The sequence below is a fragment of the Melanotaenia boesemani genome, chromosome 19 (genome assembly GCF_017639745.1).
Source record: "Melanotaenia boesemani isolate fMelBoe1 chromosome 19, fMelBoe1.pri, whole genome shotgun sequence".
In the NCBI taxonomy this organism is placed as follows: domain Eukaryota; kingdom Metazoa; phylum Chordata; class Actinopteri; order Atheriniformes; family Melanotaeniidae; genus Melanotaenia; species Melanotaenia boesemani.
In genome coordinates, this window is record NC_055700.1 from 28,105,193 (window position 1) to 28,126,514 (window position 21,322).

Genomic DNA, 21,322 nt, shown 5'->3' on the forward strand with positions numbered 1-21,322 from the left:
TCATCTCCAACCCTCCAACCAGTCTGCCCATTTTATCGTGACATCTGATGTCAACACGGCATCTTGGTTCAGACAACTGTTTGTATTTCATAAGGATGACTTGCTCATCAGGCCTCTGCCTTATTTTCAAGGGTGACCGTTTAACACATTTAGAAGAAAGTGGATTAGTTTTCCTCATTTATATATTTAATTAACCTTTGTCTGACCAGGAAGTCCCCTGAGAATACTGTACTGGTTTTTGAGGGAGACGTGGCCAAGAAGGCGTGCTACAACAGTCAGCACATATAAAACACCCTTTACACAGGGGCAAACAACTGATTGTGTTCAGTCAGAGGCTTCTTCAGGATTGCTACAGGACAGAAAGTTACAGGTCATTCCTGCCTGCAGCCCTCCAGAACAAAATCATAAATTAACCATTATAACCATAATTTAAAACAAAACTAAATAAAACAAAACTATAATCCAACATTAAAATTTCCTTTCTGGGATATATAAAGTTTTTTTTGTCCATTTCATTTAATATATGCAGATATAATTTATATGTACAGTATATGTAGGTGCATGTGCTACATGATCACAGTATTGTGTTTGCTTACTTTGCTCCTTCCCCTTCACAAGGATAAAAAGGAAACACGCACACACTGAGTATAATCAATGGGGAGTGGTTCTGGGAGGGATGGCTTCAGCAGTTTGCCCGTCTGTGATTCGCTGACATACGCTCTAATTGGATCAAGTAGGAACTTGCTTAGCTGGATGCTTTGTGCTGGGTTTGGGAGCAGCTTGCAGGGAGGAAGAAGGCAGAGTGGGAGGAGGCCCGCGGCTGCTGTGTTCACCACTTGGAGAGAAAATATTAAGAGAAGAGGAGTGAGAGAGGGAGAAAGGGGAGTATCCAATATTCCCTGACCCTCTCAGCTATACTGCAGCCCCCCTCCTCTCTCTGGATCGCTTTCTTTCTCTTTCCCCTTACTCATCTATTTCTGTGGCTGCGCTGATAGGAAGGACACCTGCCGCTCCCTGATGATTCAGCCTTTCAGCTTCTCGAGGCACTTTAGACAAGACAGCATGTCCCTCCTGCCACTGCAGTGCTTGACCACCCTGTCCTTGACGATACAGATGCTGCAGCCGGCCCATCACATCGACGCCGCCTCTACTGTTTCTCCTGCCAAAGTGTTCAGGTGGGTGTGTGCTGTTCCACCTCTGCTCACGACTAAACTACATGAAATGTTTAAATAATGCAGTTCTCCGACAATCTTTTAATTTATTTATTTATTTGTGCCTGCAGATAATCTGACTTCTGAACAGTCCAAAGACTGTGTTTCTTGTGAAAAAAGCATGTGTAAAGAACTCATTTCCTTCGGATGTTGTCTGCCTACAAATCTCCTGGATCCTTTTCCGGCTTTGACTCTTTAAAGACTTTTTTTTTTTTTAACCTTCTTGTGAATCTCATTCTGTAGCCTCATGATGGAGAACAAACTCATAGACACTGGTGGCAGACAGCCGCTGTGTGATGCTGTGTTTTAATAGTTGAGGCGTTCAGGGACACTTCATCCAGCAGCTGAAAAGGATGACTGAGGGAATGGAGGATTTCTCTGCAGGGCCAGCTCCCTCATCTGGAACAGCATCCCCCACTTCTACTCTTGATACGAGACCAGTCCCAGAGGAGAAACCAGAGGAGACAGAGGCAGCTGGTGATGGTGAGGAAGAGGGCGTAAAGGGAAATGCAGAGGGAGGTGCTGGTGGCAGTGAGGAGCATGTGGGGGCTTTGGGGATTGTGGCCTTGCCAGGGACCTGCTGTGTGTGCATAGAGATGGAACAGATAAACCACTGCCTGCACTCTGAAAAAATCTGCATTCTCCCTATCCTGGCCTGTCTTCTTAGCTTAGCACTCTGCACAGCTGGCCTCAAATGGGTCTTTGTGGATAGGATCTTTGAGTACGAACCATCCACTCATTCAGACCCTAAACCCATTGGACAGGATCCAATCATTATATCGGTTGACCCCACGCTTGGAATCACTGTCTCAATCCCTCACTCAGCTCCCTCCACCGTCTCCCTAACCACCACCATCGCTATCACGCCGGGACATCCGGAGGTTTTTGTTGAGGAGAAATCTACTCGCGGGCCATACGTGCCTCAGCCTCCACGAGTGACTTATCCCTCCGTCACACTGAAATACAATGCTGAACGTCCTACGGCTCCAAAGCAGAACGTCCACCCACAGACGACACAGGAGTTCAATAACATCCTCCAAACTATCTGTGAGTATCTAGCACTGGTTTATCCAACATGACAATCAGGAAGTTGAAAGGTTTTCCTTCTTCAAAATCATAGATTGAGTCATTATTCTGCCAAGCTGAGAAATGAAAAGTCATTGTTCTTGGCACTGAGGATGTTCTCTCTGAGTTCTACTTGTTCTGTTGCTGCTGCAGTTTTATTTAAGATGCAGACCAGTTCGGTCAACTGGTTTAAGAAATGCTTAGAAAGAAAAGAACCAGGCTGTGAGTCAGACAGTAAAACACAGGCCCATGACTCAGCCTTCTGACTGCGGCTGCACAGGTAGGTGTTGAACAAAACACTAATTTCCTTCAATTTAACCATTACTGTGTGTGATTATTAATAATATGGCATCTTGCTTTGTTGGTTTTCTTCAGATTTGGTGGATAGGTATGTGAGAGGCTTCTTAAACCTTTCAGGTCACATTCAAGATTAGTGTTTTACAAATGCTGGTCTAAAATCTCTTCTAAGCTTTTGCGTTGCTGATCTTTCTGAGTTTGTCATCAGAAGACACTGATTTTCTTACCTTATGTAGCTGTTGCCATTTTTACACAATGTTTGTGAAACTTCATTCTTTTTTTTTTGATATTTTGTTTTTACAGTGATTCACTTACAACTTATTGTTGGAAGCTACTTTTTTGAAAAATGTTATATTTAATCTTTTTCCTGTATTAAATAGCTGTAACATCATACAGACGTATACTGTCACCATGCCTTATTTATAATTTACACCCATTGTGATCTTTTGTAGCTCTGCTAACCTAAATCCCTACTGCAGCCAAACGATGCAGATGCTGAGCAGTCATCTGCAGTTTTACCAGGAAAATCTCTGAGAACAAAGAAGCTGGAATAACTCCACATGTTCAGCAAAACTCCAGATAAATGTTCAAACACTTTTCTTTCTTAATGATACATTTACAGTATCTCACAGAAGTAAGTACACACCTCACATTTTTGCAAATATTTCATTATATCTTTGCATGGGAAAACACTAGAAATGAAACTTTGATAAAGGACACCAGACTATAAAAACTAAACTTTGAAATTCTGTATATCAAAGTTTCATTTCTATAGTGTTTTCCCATGAAACAATATAATGAAATGTTAGCAAAAATATGAAGGATGTACTCACTTCTGTGAGATACTGTCTTTTGTTTTCATGTGTGTCTGGTGTTTCATTCATCTTCTGTAACACTTCAAGCAGTCCAGTTCAGAGTTGCGGGTAAGCTGAAGCCAATCCCAATTAGCAGGCGAGTGGCAGGTAATATCTATATATATATATTTATATATGTGTGTATATATATATATATCTGGTTAGAGAGAGAGAGATCTGGTATCTGGTATAGTATCTGGTATACATCTGGTATAGAGAGAGAGAGAGAGAGAGAGAGAGAGAGAGAGAGAGAGAGAGATCTGCTTGGTAGATACAGTACTGGACTTGATGGAGACCTGACTTTGGGTTGACCTCTAGAATCACCTTCCCGTTGAGTTCTTGATGAAGGCTCTCATGTTGATGTTGTAGAGACACACTGGCTGGCCAACAGTCGCCACCTGGATATAACTAAGCAAATAGATAGGAGCCTCCTATTGGCTTATTACGGGAGGTTGATCATATTTCAGCTGCAACAAGTTATTTAACCCCAACTGATGAAACGAGTAGCTTCCCTTTTCTTAAACAACCATGAGAAAAGACACGTCCGTGGTCGTGGAAAAGTCTGTTTCAGAAGGTTCAGATCGTTGGCATCAAGCAGAGAAAACATCTAAGGAGAAGCAGAAACTACTAGAACTGGGTTCAGAACTGTCCAACGCATCATTAAATCTGAAGGCAAATTGATCAATTACATGTTTGGTAAAATCGTATTAAAAAGAAAAACAGCAGTAGAACTCTGGATTATGTTTAATAGTGAAAGTTAGAACATTTCCACAGGAAAAAATGTAAAGGAACTCAAGCGACTGGAACTGAACAGTTTGCTAGGGAGCATAAAGACTGGATTCTGGAGCCATTAAAGAAGGTCATGTGGTCTGATGAGTCCAGGTTTACCCTGTTCTAGAGTGATTTTTTTAATTCAGAATTAATTATTCCAAATAAATAACTCAGATTTAAAGTATTCTCCTTCTCTGGAAATAGTAATTCCGAATTCCAGATAATAAGGACCATTTTCACTTAGATTTTATGAAAGTTTAGAGGCAGCAGCTTGACACCAGCATTTGGTCAGCTGAGGAGGAGAAGGGAGGTAGAGTACCGTACCGTCATGGCGACAGGACAACCCGAATGAATTTAAGGCAGAATGAATATATACATGATCAAAGAATTATTCATTTTGGATTTAAAATCAAAATAAACCAGCCACTTACTTCGGATTTAAGTTTAATTAAGAACGGTCATTTTCATTTGGAAATGGGTGTTTACAAGTTCATTTTTAAGAGGATTTCATTTTTATTCTGAAATAAAGGGAAATTAAAACTCATACAATTGTGGCCAATATGTGTCCAAAGAATGAAGTCAGATGAATGAGCAGATTATTCCATCTTCCCTGATGGCACGGCTATATTCCAAGATGACAATGCAGGATTCATGGGGCTCAGATTGTGACCACCACAGAGTCCAGACCTGAACCCCACTGAGAATCTTTGGGATGTTCTGGAGAAGGCTTTGTGCAGTGGTCAGCAATACAAGATCTTGGAGAATCTTGTGACATTGCAGAAGCTTCTAGAAAAAATGCCACAGCAAATGCTGACTTGATTAAAGTTTAAGGCGGTCCAACCAAATATTAGAGTATATGACCTTTTTATTTTTGGCCAGGCGCCGTATAATCATTCTAGCATCTATGTATGCAGCATCGAGTCGTACGCTATACAATCCAGGTGCTGTACAGATTTGTAAGTCTGATCTTACAATCTTGGGTGACAGTTCTGTCGATCAGGAGTGTTTAGCTCCTCTGGTGTTACTCCCAATTCCCTTCTGGGCCCCATTAACGGACCAAGCTATGTGCCTACTAATCTTATCCTCCATGATCCCTGACAGGAGTATCCATGTTAGATAGAGGCTGGTTTTTGGCCAGTAGATGGATGGAATTGGAGATCTCTGGGGATCATAACTGTCTGACCTTGGGTTTACCATTCATGATGGCTCCCATGCTTTAGCTGCTGGTTCTTTTGTGCTGCTAGGCATCAATGTAAAGGAGTTAGCTTCTTTATCCGTAAATGTGGGTCAGGTCAGGGTCTGGTGGGTCTGGTGAACTAAAATTCAGAAAAACTTGATTTTCCTATTTTCAATTTTTAAACAAAATGAAAAGTCAGATAATGAAGCATTATCAGAGTTTGATGTGTTGACTAAATGTCTAAAACTGTGTTTAAACTCATCTGATTATCATAATAGATCCATCCTGACTTTGTGTCACATGTGCTTTAAGAAAATGAAAATTATGGGTTTTTTGTTTTGTTTTGTTTTTTCTTTTTTTTTACCGTGTCCTGTCCAGCATCCTAACATACAGAATGGAGGTCTGTGTGCCATATATTTCCGGAGAGATTTGTTCGACCAAGGCAGACATGTTATATAAATAGCTGCCCTTGATGTTTGGAATATTTTATTATGATCTTATTTTCTTTAGTCTTGATATGTCAGTGCCGAACCTGACAGGGAGACCGAGGAAGAGAAAAAAAGAGAAAAGGACAGAATTGAAATATGGAAATAAAAGTTGTCTAGGCTGCCTAAATCACATCAGTATTCACAAAAACAATATAAACTACAACAGTACTACAAGATACATAAAGAAAATAGGATAATGATGATATCAAACAGTCATCAAACATACCTGTAGAGAAACGTACCAACACACAAACTTCAGCAACATCTAGTTGGAAGTGGATGGAGATACGAGCACGATTGTGAGCATGCACGTGTGAACATGAACGTGCACGTGTGACCATGCAACAAGGATGAAACTTGTCCTTGCAAGAGGGCCATGACCACGCCGCACCCTGAAGCATCAGTCAGAGACAGGAGGTAGCCCGAGGCCCCAAAGGCCCATCAGGTTTGCAGAGCACAGAGCCCAGGACAGCCAAAGCAGAAAGAGCAGCGGCCTACTCAGCCCAGAGCAAAGGAGCCCCCAGACCGGATCCCCCCGGCGCGACGGTCCAGGCCCAGTGGGCACCGGGCGCTGCAGAGCGGGCCGCACGGAGGGCAGGCACCCCACAGATCCAAGGGACAACCCCCCCCCCCACAGAGCCCTGCCTAGGAACCCGACGGAACCCAACCACCCCAGGCAAAACCACAGCGTGTACGCCAACTCAGCAACAAGGCGAAGTTCCCCAGAGACAAGGACATGTCTGCAGGGATAGGAAGGCTAGACTTGAATTAAATTAAATAATCAACAAGAGAACAGAATTTCTGGTGCAAAGATTACGCTTGGAGACACTTGAACACAGTAATAAATCCAGAAGATTTTTAGCTAATCATATTAATAATAAATAAGGAAAAATCTAAAATATCAGCACCCCGATGGCATGCCCAGGGTGACCAAGACCCCTGAGGCCCAGGCAGGGTCTCCCCAGCCCGGAGGGAGGCAGACCCCAGACCCCGGGGCCCTGGCCCCCGCCACAGTGACCTGGCCATTAACCCAGGCCAGCCCCCCAACAGCCCTGGTCCCCTGGCTGCCCCCCGGCCCTCCCCCAGGGAGCACCAGCCCCCAGGCCACCAAGGCCCCAGATCCTGTCAGACACACAGTCTCCCACACAATGACCCCACCCAACTACCGACCCAGAGAAACCGCCAGAGCCACTAGACCTCTCCAAGGTCGCCCACCCAGCCCCACCCCTGACCCCCAAGGAACAACAACACCCCAGCACCCCTTCCCACTACGTGATGTGACGAATCAGCTGGCTCCAGGGAGACTGAGAGTTGACTAATTGCCGTTTAATGGATGCTGATGCAGTCTCTAGACTGATGTGATCCAACAGGAGATTTCTGTTCTGGTTAATATTTAGATTGTTTTTAGATGTGTGAGATGTGCAATGGTTCTAGCAATTTAAACTAGGTGGAGGGGGCTTTCATAGGAAGGTTTCATAGTTGATTTTGGGTAGAAACATTTTTTTTATAGTGGCAACTCTACCCATGAGTGAACTGGGTAGAGATTTCCAGCAAGTGAGATCATCTTCTGTAGTCTTAAGAAAGTGAACGTAATTAAGCTTAGTTAGTTCTGAGAGCCTGGAGGAAATTTTTATAACTAGGTATCTAATGTTACCTGATTGTAAGGTGGTGCTGGGTGGATTTTGAAAGTTATAGTTGATACATAGAACTGTGCTCTTAGATCAGTTAACGGAGTAATCCGAGAGTGATGAGAATTTATTAATTAGTGAGATTGTTTCAGATAGAGAGGTTTGTGAGTTCTGGAGGAATAGTAAAACGTCATCAGCATATAGACTTATTTTATGAATTATATTTTTGTACTGAATGCCTTTAATAGCTTGATTTTGTCTAATCATAGCGGCTAGCGGTTCAATAAATATAGCAAAAAGTGAGGGGGATAGTGGACAACCTTGTCTGGTGCCCCTTTGTAGATTAAAACTTGGAGAGGTTTGATCATTTGTTCTAACACTCGCATTAGGAGAACTGTATAAGATTTTAATCCAGTTAATGAAAGATGGTCTAAATCTGTTTAAAGTAGCTAGTAAATATTTCCAGTTGACACGATCAAAAGCTTTCTCCGCATCTAAAGAAACTATTATTGTTTCCAGGTTCTTGATGGTAGAATAATCTATTATATTAATTATTCTCCGCATGTTAACAGAGGAATAGCTGCCCTTCATAAAGCCTGTTTGATCAGGGTGTATAATGAGAGGAGTTACTTTCTCTAACCTTCCAGCTAATGCTTTGCAGATTATTTTAAGGTCATCATTTATCAGTGATATGGGTCTGTAGCTATATGGTATTGTGGGGTCTTTGCTTGGTTTTAATAGTACAGTAATGGTGGCAGAGTTTATGTTTGTGGGTATGTAACCATTTTCCTTTATTTGTGTCACCATTTTGAAAAATTTAGGGAGAAGTGTTGTCCTAAATTCTTTATAGAACTTTGCTGGGAAGCCATCTGGACCTGGGCTTTTTTACAGGGCATTTATTTAAGGGCTTCATGTAGCTCCTTCACTGTGAGGGGGGAATCTAAGGCCATGACTTGTTCCTGCTGTAATCCTGGAATCTCTAAAGATGTTGTTTATTGCAGCTGGGTCATGCATGCTATAACTTACTGAAGCTTTAAAAGCTGATATTGTAGATTTTTCCTTATTTATTTTTAAATGATTAGCTAAAAATCTACTGGATTTATTACTGTGTTCAAATGTCTCCAAGCATAATCTTTGCAACTGAAATTCTGTTCTCTTGTTGATTATTTAATTTAATTCAAGTCTAGCCTTCCTATCCCTGCAGACATGTCCTTGTCTCTGGGGAACTTCGCCTTGGTGTTGGGTTGGTGTGGCCTGCGGTGGTTTTGCCTGGGACGGTCGGGTTCCGTCGGGTTCCTAGGCGGGGCTCTGTTCTGTTTCATCCTTGTTGCATGGTCACACATGCATGTTCACATTCACACGTGCATGCTCACAAACGTGTTCGTCTCTCCATCCGCTTCCAACTAGATGTTGCTGATGTTGGTATGTTTCTCTACAGGTACGTATGATGACTGTTATACTTTATTATATCATTATTTTCCTATTTTCTTTATGTATCTTGTAGTACTGTTGTAGTTTATATTGTTTTTGTGAATACTGATGTGATTAAGGCAGCCTAGACAACTTTTATTTCCACATTTCAATCCTGTCCTTTTCTCTTTTTCTCTCTTCCTCGGTCTCCCAGTCACGATCAGCAGTGACATGTCTAGACTAAATAAAATAAGATTATAAAAATAAAAAAAATAAAAAATTTCAAACATCAAGGGCAGCTATTTATATAACATGTCCGCCTAGGTAGAGCAAATCTGTCCCGCAAATTATGGCACACAGACCGCCACTCTGTATGTTAGAATGCTGGACAGGACAGAGTAGAAAGAAGTAAACATGTACAGACTAACTACCTATTAGTCTACGACAATTAATCTGTTTTTTATTTCTTTTCGCTACACGAATGTGAACTAGCTGGCAGTGGTTAAAAAGAGGTTATTATTAAGTCCTTAAAGACGCACTGTGTAACGCTCAGGCCCTAAAACTCTGCGTTCCTGACTCGTTTGTTGGCACAGTGCCATTCATTATGTACATTTCTGGAGCCGTTACTAACTTTTTCTTCAGAACGCAGCATGACATTGCAGCTGAGTTTCGCTGCACGCACTGCGTCACACACTAGCAAGCAGATATAAACACAGAGGCTGTTTTGGGTCTCTGGCACTATTGAGTCATCAGGCTGTAAAAAAAGATCACACTGAAAGTAAAAGGATGGCATGTGCAGAGATATTAACTTTGGGAACGGAAGAGCAGCAATTTCGGTCTCCCAAAACTCACTTCTCTGTGGATGAAACGTTAAACAGTTGTAGCAGAATAACCTAAAGTGGTCCCAGTATGGACATGGTCTAAGCTAAGTTCTGCTTCCCTGACTTTCCCACTGTTGAAAAAATAGGTATTCTTCTGCCAGCCCGGGATACTGTTTTAGTTTGTTCGCCCCCAAGTTTTGTTTCTCATAGGGACCACTATTCTGTTCGTTGAGGCGACATCTAATAAGCTCTATACTACCACCCGATGACTGTACTGCACAGAGTAACTTAAGGCTGGAAACAGACCTAAAGCAAATTCTAATTCAGTTTATCTATAAAGCACTATAAACATAATAATGTCAACCAAAGTGTGGTACAGTAAACACACAAGTTTTTAAATTTTAAAAAATGACCACAAATGATATAAAATCTTAAGAGACATTAAAGGATAAACTTAATTATTGTTAAAAGCCAAAGAAAATAAGTGCCTTTAAGGAGAGTTTTCAAAACAGACAAGGAAGAAACTTGTTTAATATTTGAAGGCAGCTGGTTCCACAGCGTTGGTGCTGTCACAGCGAAAGCCCGATCGCCTCAGCGTCTTAGGAAGAACCAGCTGCTGGTCAGCAGACCTTTAAATGTACGCGGGAGTGTAGGTCCAGATAAAGAGGGGGGTGCTAGTTCATTCAGTGATTTAAATGTTAAAATAAAAATGACTTAAGGGTACCTGTCAGCAAACGAGCAGCTGCATTTTAGACCATGTGCAGGTGGGACAGAGACAACAACAAAAAGAGCATTGCACTACTCCAATTTTGTTCCTATGAAAGGTGTGAATGAGTTTCTCAAAATCTGTCGTTAATAAAACCAGATCAATTGTTGCTAACTGTGTCAGCTGAAAGAAACTGGATTGAACCACATTATTTTATCTGTTTGTCCAGTTTCAACTCAGAGTCAACCTTTATACTAGACTCGTAACAATAGGCTTAACAGAAGGTGTCACTAGGTGCGTTTCCATTACTCCTTGAATTGCACAAAAGCTAAATATCGCAATAAAAAACCGGTAATGGAAACACCTACATTTCAAAAAAACTCCCAAATATTGCCAAAAAGTTTTTACGCAGTCATGAGGTGGTTTTTCAGACGTGTCGATACAGAAGTATATCGCAAAAGTGTAATGGAAACACTTTTCTCGCATTTAAGCTTCACTAGACGTGACGTAGCGGGTCACATGACCAGTTCATTTCAAATAGAGATGTCGCAGTCTGAGTAGACGCAGGAGGAGACGGAAATCTTTTTACAAATAATTAAAAAAAAATATATATAAGTGTCATCCCTGACAGCAAACGAATGCAAAATGCAAGAGTTTTACAAAGATTTAGAAATCTCTATCCTCCTCATAGTGGAGTCTCGTGGGACGAGATTTTACGAGAATAATGGCTAATGTGCTAAACACCTTTCAATCGAAACACCTGCAAATCACAATTGCACTTTATGGAAATGTTAGAAATATTGCTTTTATTTTGCGAAATACTGTAATGGAAATGTAGCTAATGAGTCCGGCCTGTTCAATAAAACTTAAAAAGTTTAAGGCCAACCACTCCTTAATGTTCCTAAAGCACAGCAAAATGTCCTCCTTTGTCTTAGGTAAGGGGGTGTCCATCTGTCATTCATCTGCATAAAAATGAAAAGAGATATTATATTTATGCAATATGGCACCAAAGAGAAGTAGATACAAAGTGAAGGTGAAGGGAAGAGGGCCAAGAACTGAGCGTTGTGGCATCCTACAGGTAGGCCAATAAACACATAAAATCACAGAGACTTACTGAGAAGCTTCCTTTAGACAAATAGGACTTGAACCAGCTCAGGGCAGAATATTCTATGCCAACCTTTTCCAGGCTTGATAATAAGATTTTATGCTCAACTGTGTCAAAGGATGCTGTCAAACTAAAAGCATCTAAAAGCAAAAAGTTTCCCTGGAGTCTGTGGCAAGTACAATGTCATTAAAATTTTTTAAAAGTGCTGTTTTCGTGTTGTGATGGGAAACAGTGTTTGTGTCTCTTTATACATGCTATGAAGAGAGTTTTAAAAAGTTACCTTTAAACTGGCTCTGCTCTTAAATGGAAATGCAGCTCTGCTTTATTACATAAAGCTTCTCTGAACAGAACCAAGTTAATCCTGAAACGTCTTCTGTTCACTGAAGTTAAAACCTCATTCTGCCTGCTCCTAACAGGCATGTGCTAAACTGGAACTGTTCTATGGAAAGAGCAATCCCTGAAATGTGTAGATGCATATTTCCAGTCTTATGAATAAGTGAAAATCAATAAATGATGCATGACACAAACTGAAACTGGGGCTGTGATACAGGGAGACTTCCTGTTTTCTGCCCATACTCCATTTCAAGGTCAGAACGTACCAGAGGATAATTGAAGCCCCCTCCCTTCCTGTGTCGCCAGGAAAAACAACCCACTAATACTGTCTGTCTGCCAGTGGCTCGCCATCATGATGTTTGTGTTGTGGTCATAACACTGAGTGGTTTATTATCCTGTGTGTGTTAGCTAATCTACAATGATGGTGGCAGCAAGAGTTTAAGTATGAGTGTTTGATGGTCTGTAGTCATTTTTACCATGCCTCGCATACACATACACATGTATTTATATATCTATATATCTATATCTATATATATTTAAATATATATATATATTTATGCGTTTATGTTTTTGTGTGTTGCATAAATTCTTCTCCAAGATCTTGTATTGATGATGATTAGAGAGCAAGCCCCCATAGGCTTGTTCAGTAGGCATGATGGCTGCATCACTTCATCTGCCCCTCTTCTTATCCTGATGCTCCATCACTCTAGAACAGGGTAAATCTGGACTCATCAGACCACATGACCTTCTTCAATGACTCCAGAATCCAGTCTTTATTGTCCCTAGCAAACCGTTCAGTCCCAGTTCCTTGAGTTACTTTATATTGGTAATGTGTAAATATTCTAACTTTCACTATTAAACATAGTCCTGAGTTCTACTGAGTAGGTGTTTTTTTTTTTTTTTTTTGTTTGTTTGTTTGTTTGTATGTTTTTTTTAAAAATATGATTTCACATAACATGTAATGGATCACCATCATTCAGGATGTTTTTCTGAACACATTTCTTCTTGGAAGATGATGGTTACCCACCATCCTTCCAGTTTTAACCCAGTTCTAGTAGTTTCTGCTTCTCCTTAGATGTTTTCTCTGCTTGATGCCAACAATCTGACCCTTCTTAAACAGACTTACATCTTTTCCACGACCACGGATGTGTCTTCCCACATGGTTGTTTAAGAAATGAGAAGCTGCTCGTTTCATCAGTTGGGATTAAATAACTTGTTGCAGTTGAAACATGATCACCCTGCAGGAATAATGCAATAGAGGCACTGACCTATTTACTTTGTTAAATCCAGGTGGTGACTTTGTTTTTTTTTTTTTTTAGCTAAGCAGTGTATTTACTCACCTGAGATTGAATAAATTTCCACACAAACATAACCCCTTTACACTGGTACACTCTCTCTCATACCACTTCTGACAGCCTCTCCTCTCCTTCATACTTTACATACTCCAGATACTGTAAACAGGGGTAAACTGCCTGGTCTCTTGCACTGTTTCCAGGTTCCTTATTTTATCCACATCAGCTGTTGATAGAAAGATATCTGCTTGTAGAATTATCTTCAATCACAAACCGTTTTCAGAGGAGGAGGAGGGCTCTTGATCAGCTGTTTGCTTCACAGCAGGTGGTAATTGAGAGTTCACACCCACAGTAGATAAAAATGACCTCAGGCTTATCCAGAAAACCATCTTTACAGCTAAAATGTCTGTGTGAAAGAGACAGTCTGTCTCTATTTCTGCTTCAGAACCACAACCTTGTTTCAGATGTTAAAACTGAGACATTTCACCATGTGATGGAAAATATGAGCTGATAGTAAATCTGATGGCAGCAACACATCTGGAAGAAGTAGTTCCAGGGTGATGTTAAGCATGGTGTAAAAAGTAGTTCCAGGGTGATGTTCGGCACGGTGGAAGAAGTAGTTCCAGGGTGATGTTCAGCATGGTGTAAAAAGTAGTTCCAGGGTGATGTTCGGCACGGTGGAAAAATTAGTTCCAGGGTGATGTTCGGCACGGTGTAAAAAGTAGTTTCAGGGTGACGTTCAGCATGGTGTAGCATCTCTTCTTCTAACAAGTCTGGAAACATCTGGGAAGTGAGGAGACCAGTTGCTGTAGTTTTAGGAGAGGAATGTTGTCCCATTCTGGTCTGATGCAGGATTCTAGCTGCTCTACAGTCCTGGACCTTGGTTGCTGGATTTCTGCTTCCATGATGCTCCAGATGTTGTGTACTGGTGAAAGGTCTGGACTGCAGGCAGGCCAGTTCAGCAGCTGGACTCTTCTCCTGTGAAGCCATGCTGCTGTGATGGATGCAGGATGTGGTTCAGCATCGTCTTGCTGAAATCTGCAAGGTCTTCCCTGAAAGAGACGTTGTCTGGATGGAGCAGATGTTGCTCTAAAACCTCCATGTACTTTTCAGCATTGATGGAGCTTCACAGATGTGGAAGCTGCCCCTGCCATAGGCACTAATGCAGCCCCATCCCATCAGAGATGCAGCTTTTCACCTGTCCACTGATAACAAGCTGGATTCTCCCTCTCCTCTTTAGTCTGCAGGACACGCCGTCCATGCTTTCCACAAACTAGTTCACATCTTCATCCAGGTTTCCACTTTGCCTCAGATCATTTTAAATGAGATTTGATCCAGAGAAGACAGTGCTGGTTCTGGATCCTGTTCACATCTGGTTTCTTCTCTGCATGATGGGGCTTAAGGCTTGGTCTATCAGTCTAAAAGTCGTGCATCTGTGTAAAGAATGAAAGAATCACATCCACTTTAAAGCAAAATCGGGGATAATTAAGACATGATGAAGATATTCAGATTATCATGAATTAGATAAAAAATATTTTAAAAAAGCATCAAATCAACAGAAATGATGTAATTTAGACATTAACTGATAACGTGAATTAAAAGATGAAATGTTGAATAAAATTTGAACAGAGAGAAGGATGGATAAATACTCTGAAGGTAATCTGGAGAATTATTAGGAATTTATTTTAATGGTAAATTTAGGCTGGGAACAGCTATGCATTATGTTGTATTAGGCTTATCTTGGATTTTAAGACATCAACCAGCGATCCCTGATTCCCCTGGGGTCAGTATTACTCATCTGAAAGTTGTACCAAGCAGCCCTGATGCTTCTGATTTGTGGCATCACTCCCTCCTGGATCAGATCACAATTAACATCGCAAAATAAAAATAAAACTTTAGGATTAACTTGCAAAAAAAACAAAACAAACCAAAAAAAAAAACAAAACAAGATGAAGCACAGATTGTGTTTAAGTTCTTAATTGTAGGCTGGCCTGAACAAACGAATCAGTGCAAGCTTAACACACAAGAAAATGTGAAACAACTAGACTCACAGGAGACGACAAAACAACACTGAAGACAAGACAAGGAACTAGACGAAGACGACTGAAACAAAACCAGAGCCCTGCCTGTAACCCAGCTGACTTTCTCAGAATGAGACCAACCTTTCATCACATTAACCTAAAGACAAATACTGACTAGCCAGTTCAAACAATAAAATTCAATTATTGGTTAGGACTATTTTACGGGGAGAAGAGAAATTGGGTTTTGACTTCTGTGAATAGTGCTTTTGCTCCTGTATTTTCTTAATAAACCTACTGATGGTTTTATTGGCTTCTGAAGTCGGCTAAGATATTTTGGCTTTGAGCGTGTACGCTTGTAAACATAGTTTCATTCTGCTATGTTTGTGTGAATACTTGCTGCAAACAACAGAAGCACAGCGCAGCAAAAAGGCTCTATATTGGAGCTCACTGCTAGGGGCAATAACCAGCACTTGGTCTTTGAAATAGTGAAAAGGTCAATCTACCAGTCACATTGTGTTTCTGGAGCATCAATCCCCAAAACGCTTCCAATTTGTTGCCAGCTGTTAAGACACAAGTGTTTATCACTGTGCAACGGGGAGGAAAAATCATACAGATGCCAGTAGTTGCAGACAAGGTCCAAGAGACGGTCTTTAAAACTATATGCCGTTGTGTTTACACCAGACCCGTCATGTTCATGTTCTTCTCATGAACGCCTCTAGCATCCAAGTCAATATTGCAACTTGCGCATGCAACACGATGAATGGTCTAGGAACATGTGGTAGTGGCAGTACACAAATGCGTTGCTAACAGTTAGTATATCCCCAGATATCATGCCAGACGTGTGACTTTTTGACTTTCCAGCTATAAATGACAAAAGTAGGCTGCATTCCTCTGTCGTTTGCAGCTCTTCGCATGTGTGAGGAAGGGGACGGAAGTCTGGGTTTGTATTTTGTACCCAGTTCTCTTGACCTCCCATTGTTCAAGATCATCTTGTGTTGGAAACCTGTGGAGGGTCATCACTGATAGACATCTTGATACTAAAGAGACGGCCAGCTGGTCGTCCCAAACTTTTTCCATTTAAAGTGTAACCAGCGATGTCAAAAATATTCACATTCATTACTCAGGTAAAAGTATAGATACTCAGGTTTAAAAAGACTTCTGTAATAGTATCAACTTAAAGTTTTTACTTAACTAAAAGGTAATGATTTGAGGTGTGTAGGTCACGTGACTTAAAAGCTATTGAACTTTGAAATATTAAAAAAATAGCATGAGATGAAAATGGAAAAAAACAAAGGCTATGCAACATGCACAAACAAATGTTGAATAGTTTAAAATTGTTTTCACATTTATATTTCATGTGGTTGAGGAGATATTGTTTTTTAAAAATTTTGGTATCTGTAATTTGCTGAGGGTCCCTAACTTTCCGCTGGTAGTGAAGACCGCAAGACCGTTGCATCGTGCTTCTCAACCCGTGACAGAGCGCATAGGCTCGGCTAAATATGACGAGGAGACTGGGTATCCGAATATCTGTTGAATATCAAACTTCAAACCAACTTTACCTTGGTCTTGGTGAGCAGAACTTGCAGCATATTCGAAAGGAGTTGTTCTTGCTTCCAACTATCTCAAAAAAATTCTTGCAGGTACAGCCAGGGATGTAGAAGGATTGTCTGGTCTTGGCTATCCACGTCCTTGTCGCTGGTGTTCAATCGGGACTTGTTGCTCAAACTCTCGAGTCTCCGCCACAGACATCTTCATACCCAACCACAGACGTGTGCTATGTTCTTGATGGACTCTTACAAAGTTTGAGTCCTGAGCAGGTGCAGTGGATCATGTACAAACCAATAGGATGTTGCCATGGTATTTGTCTATAATTCTCATCCAACCTCAATTAAATTCACTCAATCTGGATGGCACGATTTATATGGATTTTTTTTTTTTTTTTTAAATGACACGGACTGAAATAGGAGTAAAAAAAATAATGAAAAAAGTAATGAAAAATAATCTGAAAAATAATTATTCCAATAAAGTATAAATACCCCAAATTTCTACTTAAGTAAGGTAAGGAAGTATTTGTACTGTTACTTGACACTGCTGAGTGTAACTACACTCACTACTTTTTGTGTAACCCAGTGCTAAATTTTGAAAAATGCCAGAAATTGCATGGGTTGGGGTGTGAGGTGTGGAGGTGATCAGGGGGTGGAGAGTGGGCGAGTCGTAAATACACAGGCAGAAATTATTGAATGACAGACAGCAGCTCAGCGGCCACTAGCAAGTTGGAAACGATACAAATTCACAAAGCACCTACTCCATAGAGCGGTCTTTGAGGTGGAAGACTTTTCCCCTCCAGAATCCCTTCAGCCACACAGTGCAGTGGTGGAAGAACAAGGTGGTCGTAAACTATCAATCTGACGACTCTTCGGGCAGTTCTGTGGACCTCATGATTCTCATTTGCTCTGACCTACACTGTGAGCTCTAAAGTTTTACATAGACAGGTGTGAACCTTTCCTAATCAAGTCTAATCAATTTAAAGAAACACAGCTGGACTCCAATAAAGGTGTAGAACCATCTCAAGGATGATCAGCAGGAATGGAGAGCACCTGAGTTAAATATACTAGTGTCACAGCAAATGGTCTGAATACTTACGATCATGTGATTTCAGTTCATTTTCTTTAATAAAGTAGCAAAAATGTCTACAATTATGTTTTTCTGTCAAAATGTGGTGCTGTGTGTATATTAATGGAAAAAAAAAGATTTTAGCAAAAGGCTACAAATGGCTGAATCCTCAGATCCTCTACACAACACAGTGAAGAAACAACAAAGCAGTTGTGCTTAGGGCACCCAGATGGCTAGCAACGGCCCTGATTTATCTGATGCAATGTCTGTCCTTCTGCAGCTACTACCAGCACCTCCACTACAACAAAGACGTCCAGCCACATAACGCATTGCACTGACAGCCAGAAGAACTACTGTGTTAATGGAGGGGAGTGCTTCACCCTTGAAGTCATGCCAGGAAGTACAAAGTTTCTATGCAGGTATGGAACACATTTATCTGTTTTTTATCTGAGTATTTTTTTATCACAAAACAGCATCTGTACTCAACAGTGCAGAGCGAAGGTTCAGACTGAACTTTGAGAAGCTACTCTGAAATATACCTTAAGCTGGATTTATACTCACATACATTTGGGTAAGCGCAGCTGACAGTGGGGAAATGTGCTCTTACACTTGAGCGTACAGTTAGGCCTTGTGTTGCAGTTTCTCTTCCGCAGTAACCACACAAATTCAGCAAGAAGTTCCAGAAATCCGGAAACAGGTAATTGCACACAAACCAGTTACAAAGAGTACTTCCACGTACCCGTGCTGCAAGCAGGGGTGCAGGTCAGGTCTGGAAGAGGTGTACGTCGACCTACGTGGAGCTTACGGCGGCGACGCCGTAACTGACCTTATGCAGATGCTGCACAAGTACAAATCCAACTTTACAGCTGACAGAAACGCTGTTAATTCAGACACACTGGCAGGAAACAGACACCAAGAAGTAAACATTTACCCTAAAGGTAAATTAAACTTAAAATCATAACCACCACCATCGATGAGAAGATCTGAAAGTTTCTGTTAGACTTCATCATTTTTTTATCCAAAGATGTCGGAATTCATTTAGTGGAAATACTGTAACTTATACACTGTAAATTTTTATTATCTGAACTTTTAATTGGACCTTCAAAAAAAAATTCAGCTTTTTCTTTAAATCAGTTTACAAAATCAATGGAGAAAAAAGTCTCCTTTGTTTCACTGCAGAATAATAATAAAGTCACTGGGGAGCAGAAGACATTTAAAGCAATGATTTCAGAATATAAGTAGTGCACAAATCATGGAAACTGTAAATATCAAACGCTGTATGACACATTATACTGTATGTTAAAGTGTTAACACTCATCTTACATCAGTCAGACTTTCTCTGGAGAATAAAAGGTTGAATAAATGAATGTCCTGAATCATGGATCTTACGGACACAAAAGATAGGTTAACAGGACTTTATTTAGAAAAATGAAGAATGCCTTTTATTGTCATTATACACATATACAATGAGATTAAGCCATCCCCAATGTCAGTGCAAAGAGAGCAGTATAGAAGATAAATAAATAAATAAAAGATCTAAGGTATAAAATATTTACAGAAATAAACAGATGTGCACACTCGAGTTATTTGCAGATATAAGTATGATGTATATACCTGTATACTATACATGTGTATAGTGTTCGATTTAGATACAGCACACAAGGGGATCCTCTTACTCTGACAGGCAGCATCCTTAAACCAGGGAGCTGGAAAGGGAGAGAGAACTGGTCCATGCTGGTGAGAACATCAAGGTCCGACAGGGTGTGAACGTGGTGATGGGGTATATAAGGACTGGTGAAGAAATTGGGGACAGGTGTGACTAATTAGGGATCCAGAGAGTGATTGGCTGTAGTGCAGGGCTGGAGTGTATGTGGCAGGGTGAGAAGATCAGGAACAGTTGTGGATGATCAGGAGAGTGATTAAGGGGGAGTTTGTCTGGGCAGAATGTGACAACAACGCTGTCCACTTCTGTTCAAAGACAAAAAATCAGAGAAAATTTATTGGATGAAACTTTTAAAGTGAATTTTGAGTGACCAGTTAACCCAACATCATGTCTTTGGACCGTTATAGGAAGCCATAGTACCTCAAAAGAACCCACACATTCACAGGGAGAACATCCACACAGAAAGACCACTGTTCAAACCTCCCCAGCCGAGACTCAAACCAGTGACCTTCTTGCTGTAAGGCTGTGGTGCTAAACACCACACACTTCTCATCACGCTCTGTTATATTTTAGTGATTCAAACTGAGTTATTTAGGAAGAATATAAGGTCTAAACTTTATCCCATGTCTCCTTGATGATCTCTACCTCCAAATCTCCTGGTGTAAGGAAACCAGTTCTCAGCTAAACAGGAAAACATTTTCTGATTTCCTTATTGACCTCATATCAGTATTAATCCACCTTTCACCTTAGATTCTCTGTGTAGACAACATGTTCTAGACATGTTGTACACATAGTATGTCTACCCACATACTCAACTCCGCTGCTCATCCCACAAATACATTTTCCTTCCAAATTTGGCTTAATCTAAAAAGGAAATAGTCTTTCCAACTGTAGACGATTTAATACCAAGAAGCATTAAGAAATAATCCATCAAAAAGTAATTTCTTGACTTTCTGAGTTAAGTTGAAATATTTTCACCACTGTTTGGCTGTGGAACTAAAAATATCTGTAATAAAAATTCCCAACAATATATCACAGTTACTCATTTCACCAGCAGACATGAAGAGATTTCGATGAATGAATGAATGAATGAATGAATGAATGAATGAGTGTCTCAAAAGAAACAGGAGAAGGAGAAGGTGACTCTGCAGGCAATGGACAGTCAGTAGGGGAGGAAGGTTTGGTCTAGGTTTGGTCCAGTGATCAAAAAGGGCCTTAAGAGGAAAAATGTGATTTTTCTTTTAATAGGAGGGCCTGAGGTTTAAATGATAACTTTATTTTCCACAATATCATAAATTATTATGTAGCCCCACTGGAGACATCAACAGAAAAAATAGTTATCCTGTGGACATGGATGACTAATGCGTGGTAGTGAAATAATTAACTTGTGGCTAAGTAAGTAACATTATTATGTCTGGGAATTTATGGCACATTCATTCAGCTTTATTTGTAGAGCGCAAATTCTAAACAAAGTCCTCTCAAGACTTTTTACATACATGATCAATTCAAGCCAAGTGATCCAATTAAAACAAATTCACATTCGTCCAATTTATAAATACTGTGTTCATGTAAACCAATTTCTAAAAATAATAGCCTTGCTTAGGAAACTACCAGATTGCTTGACTGCAATTGAATCCCCCATCCTGAGCTTTACGGGCCGGTTGTCAATAGTGGAAAGGAATAAAACTCCATCAGAACCAGAACCAGGGAAGATGGCTATCTTTATGGGGCGGTTGTGGGTGGAGAGGAAAAGAAAGAGGGATCAAAAAGCAGCAGAACTCTAATCCAGGGATTCTTGCTGAGGGAGAAGAAGAGAAACACAAATTAAAGACAACAACAACATTAGATATTTCTACACGGAGAGTAA

At 40.6% G+C, this 21,322-nt stretch overlaps 1 protein-coding gene across 2 annotated transcripts in view; it reads left to right on the top strand.

Moving 5' to 3' along the window:
- Nucleotides 1–21,322, top strand: part of nrg1 (neuregulin 1) — a 39,543-nt gene continuing 18,221 nt past the window's right edge. Inside the window, exons 1-3 of one of the 2 annotated variants that reach the window (XM_041969533.1) lie at nucleotides 1–1,175; nucleotides 1,283–2,258; nucleotides 18,073–18,211. In XM_041969533.1, coding sequence (XP_041825467.1) covers nucleotides 1,565–2,258; nucleotides 18,073–18,211 — 833 coding nt within the window. In that variant the 5' untranslated portion in view covers nucleotides 1–1,175; nucleotides 1,283–1,564. The remainder of the gene's footprint in view (nucleotides 1,176–1,282; nucleotides 2,259–18,072; nucleotides 18,212–21,322) is intronic. The other variant, XM_041969531.1, reaches the window with a different exon arrangement.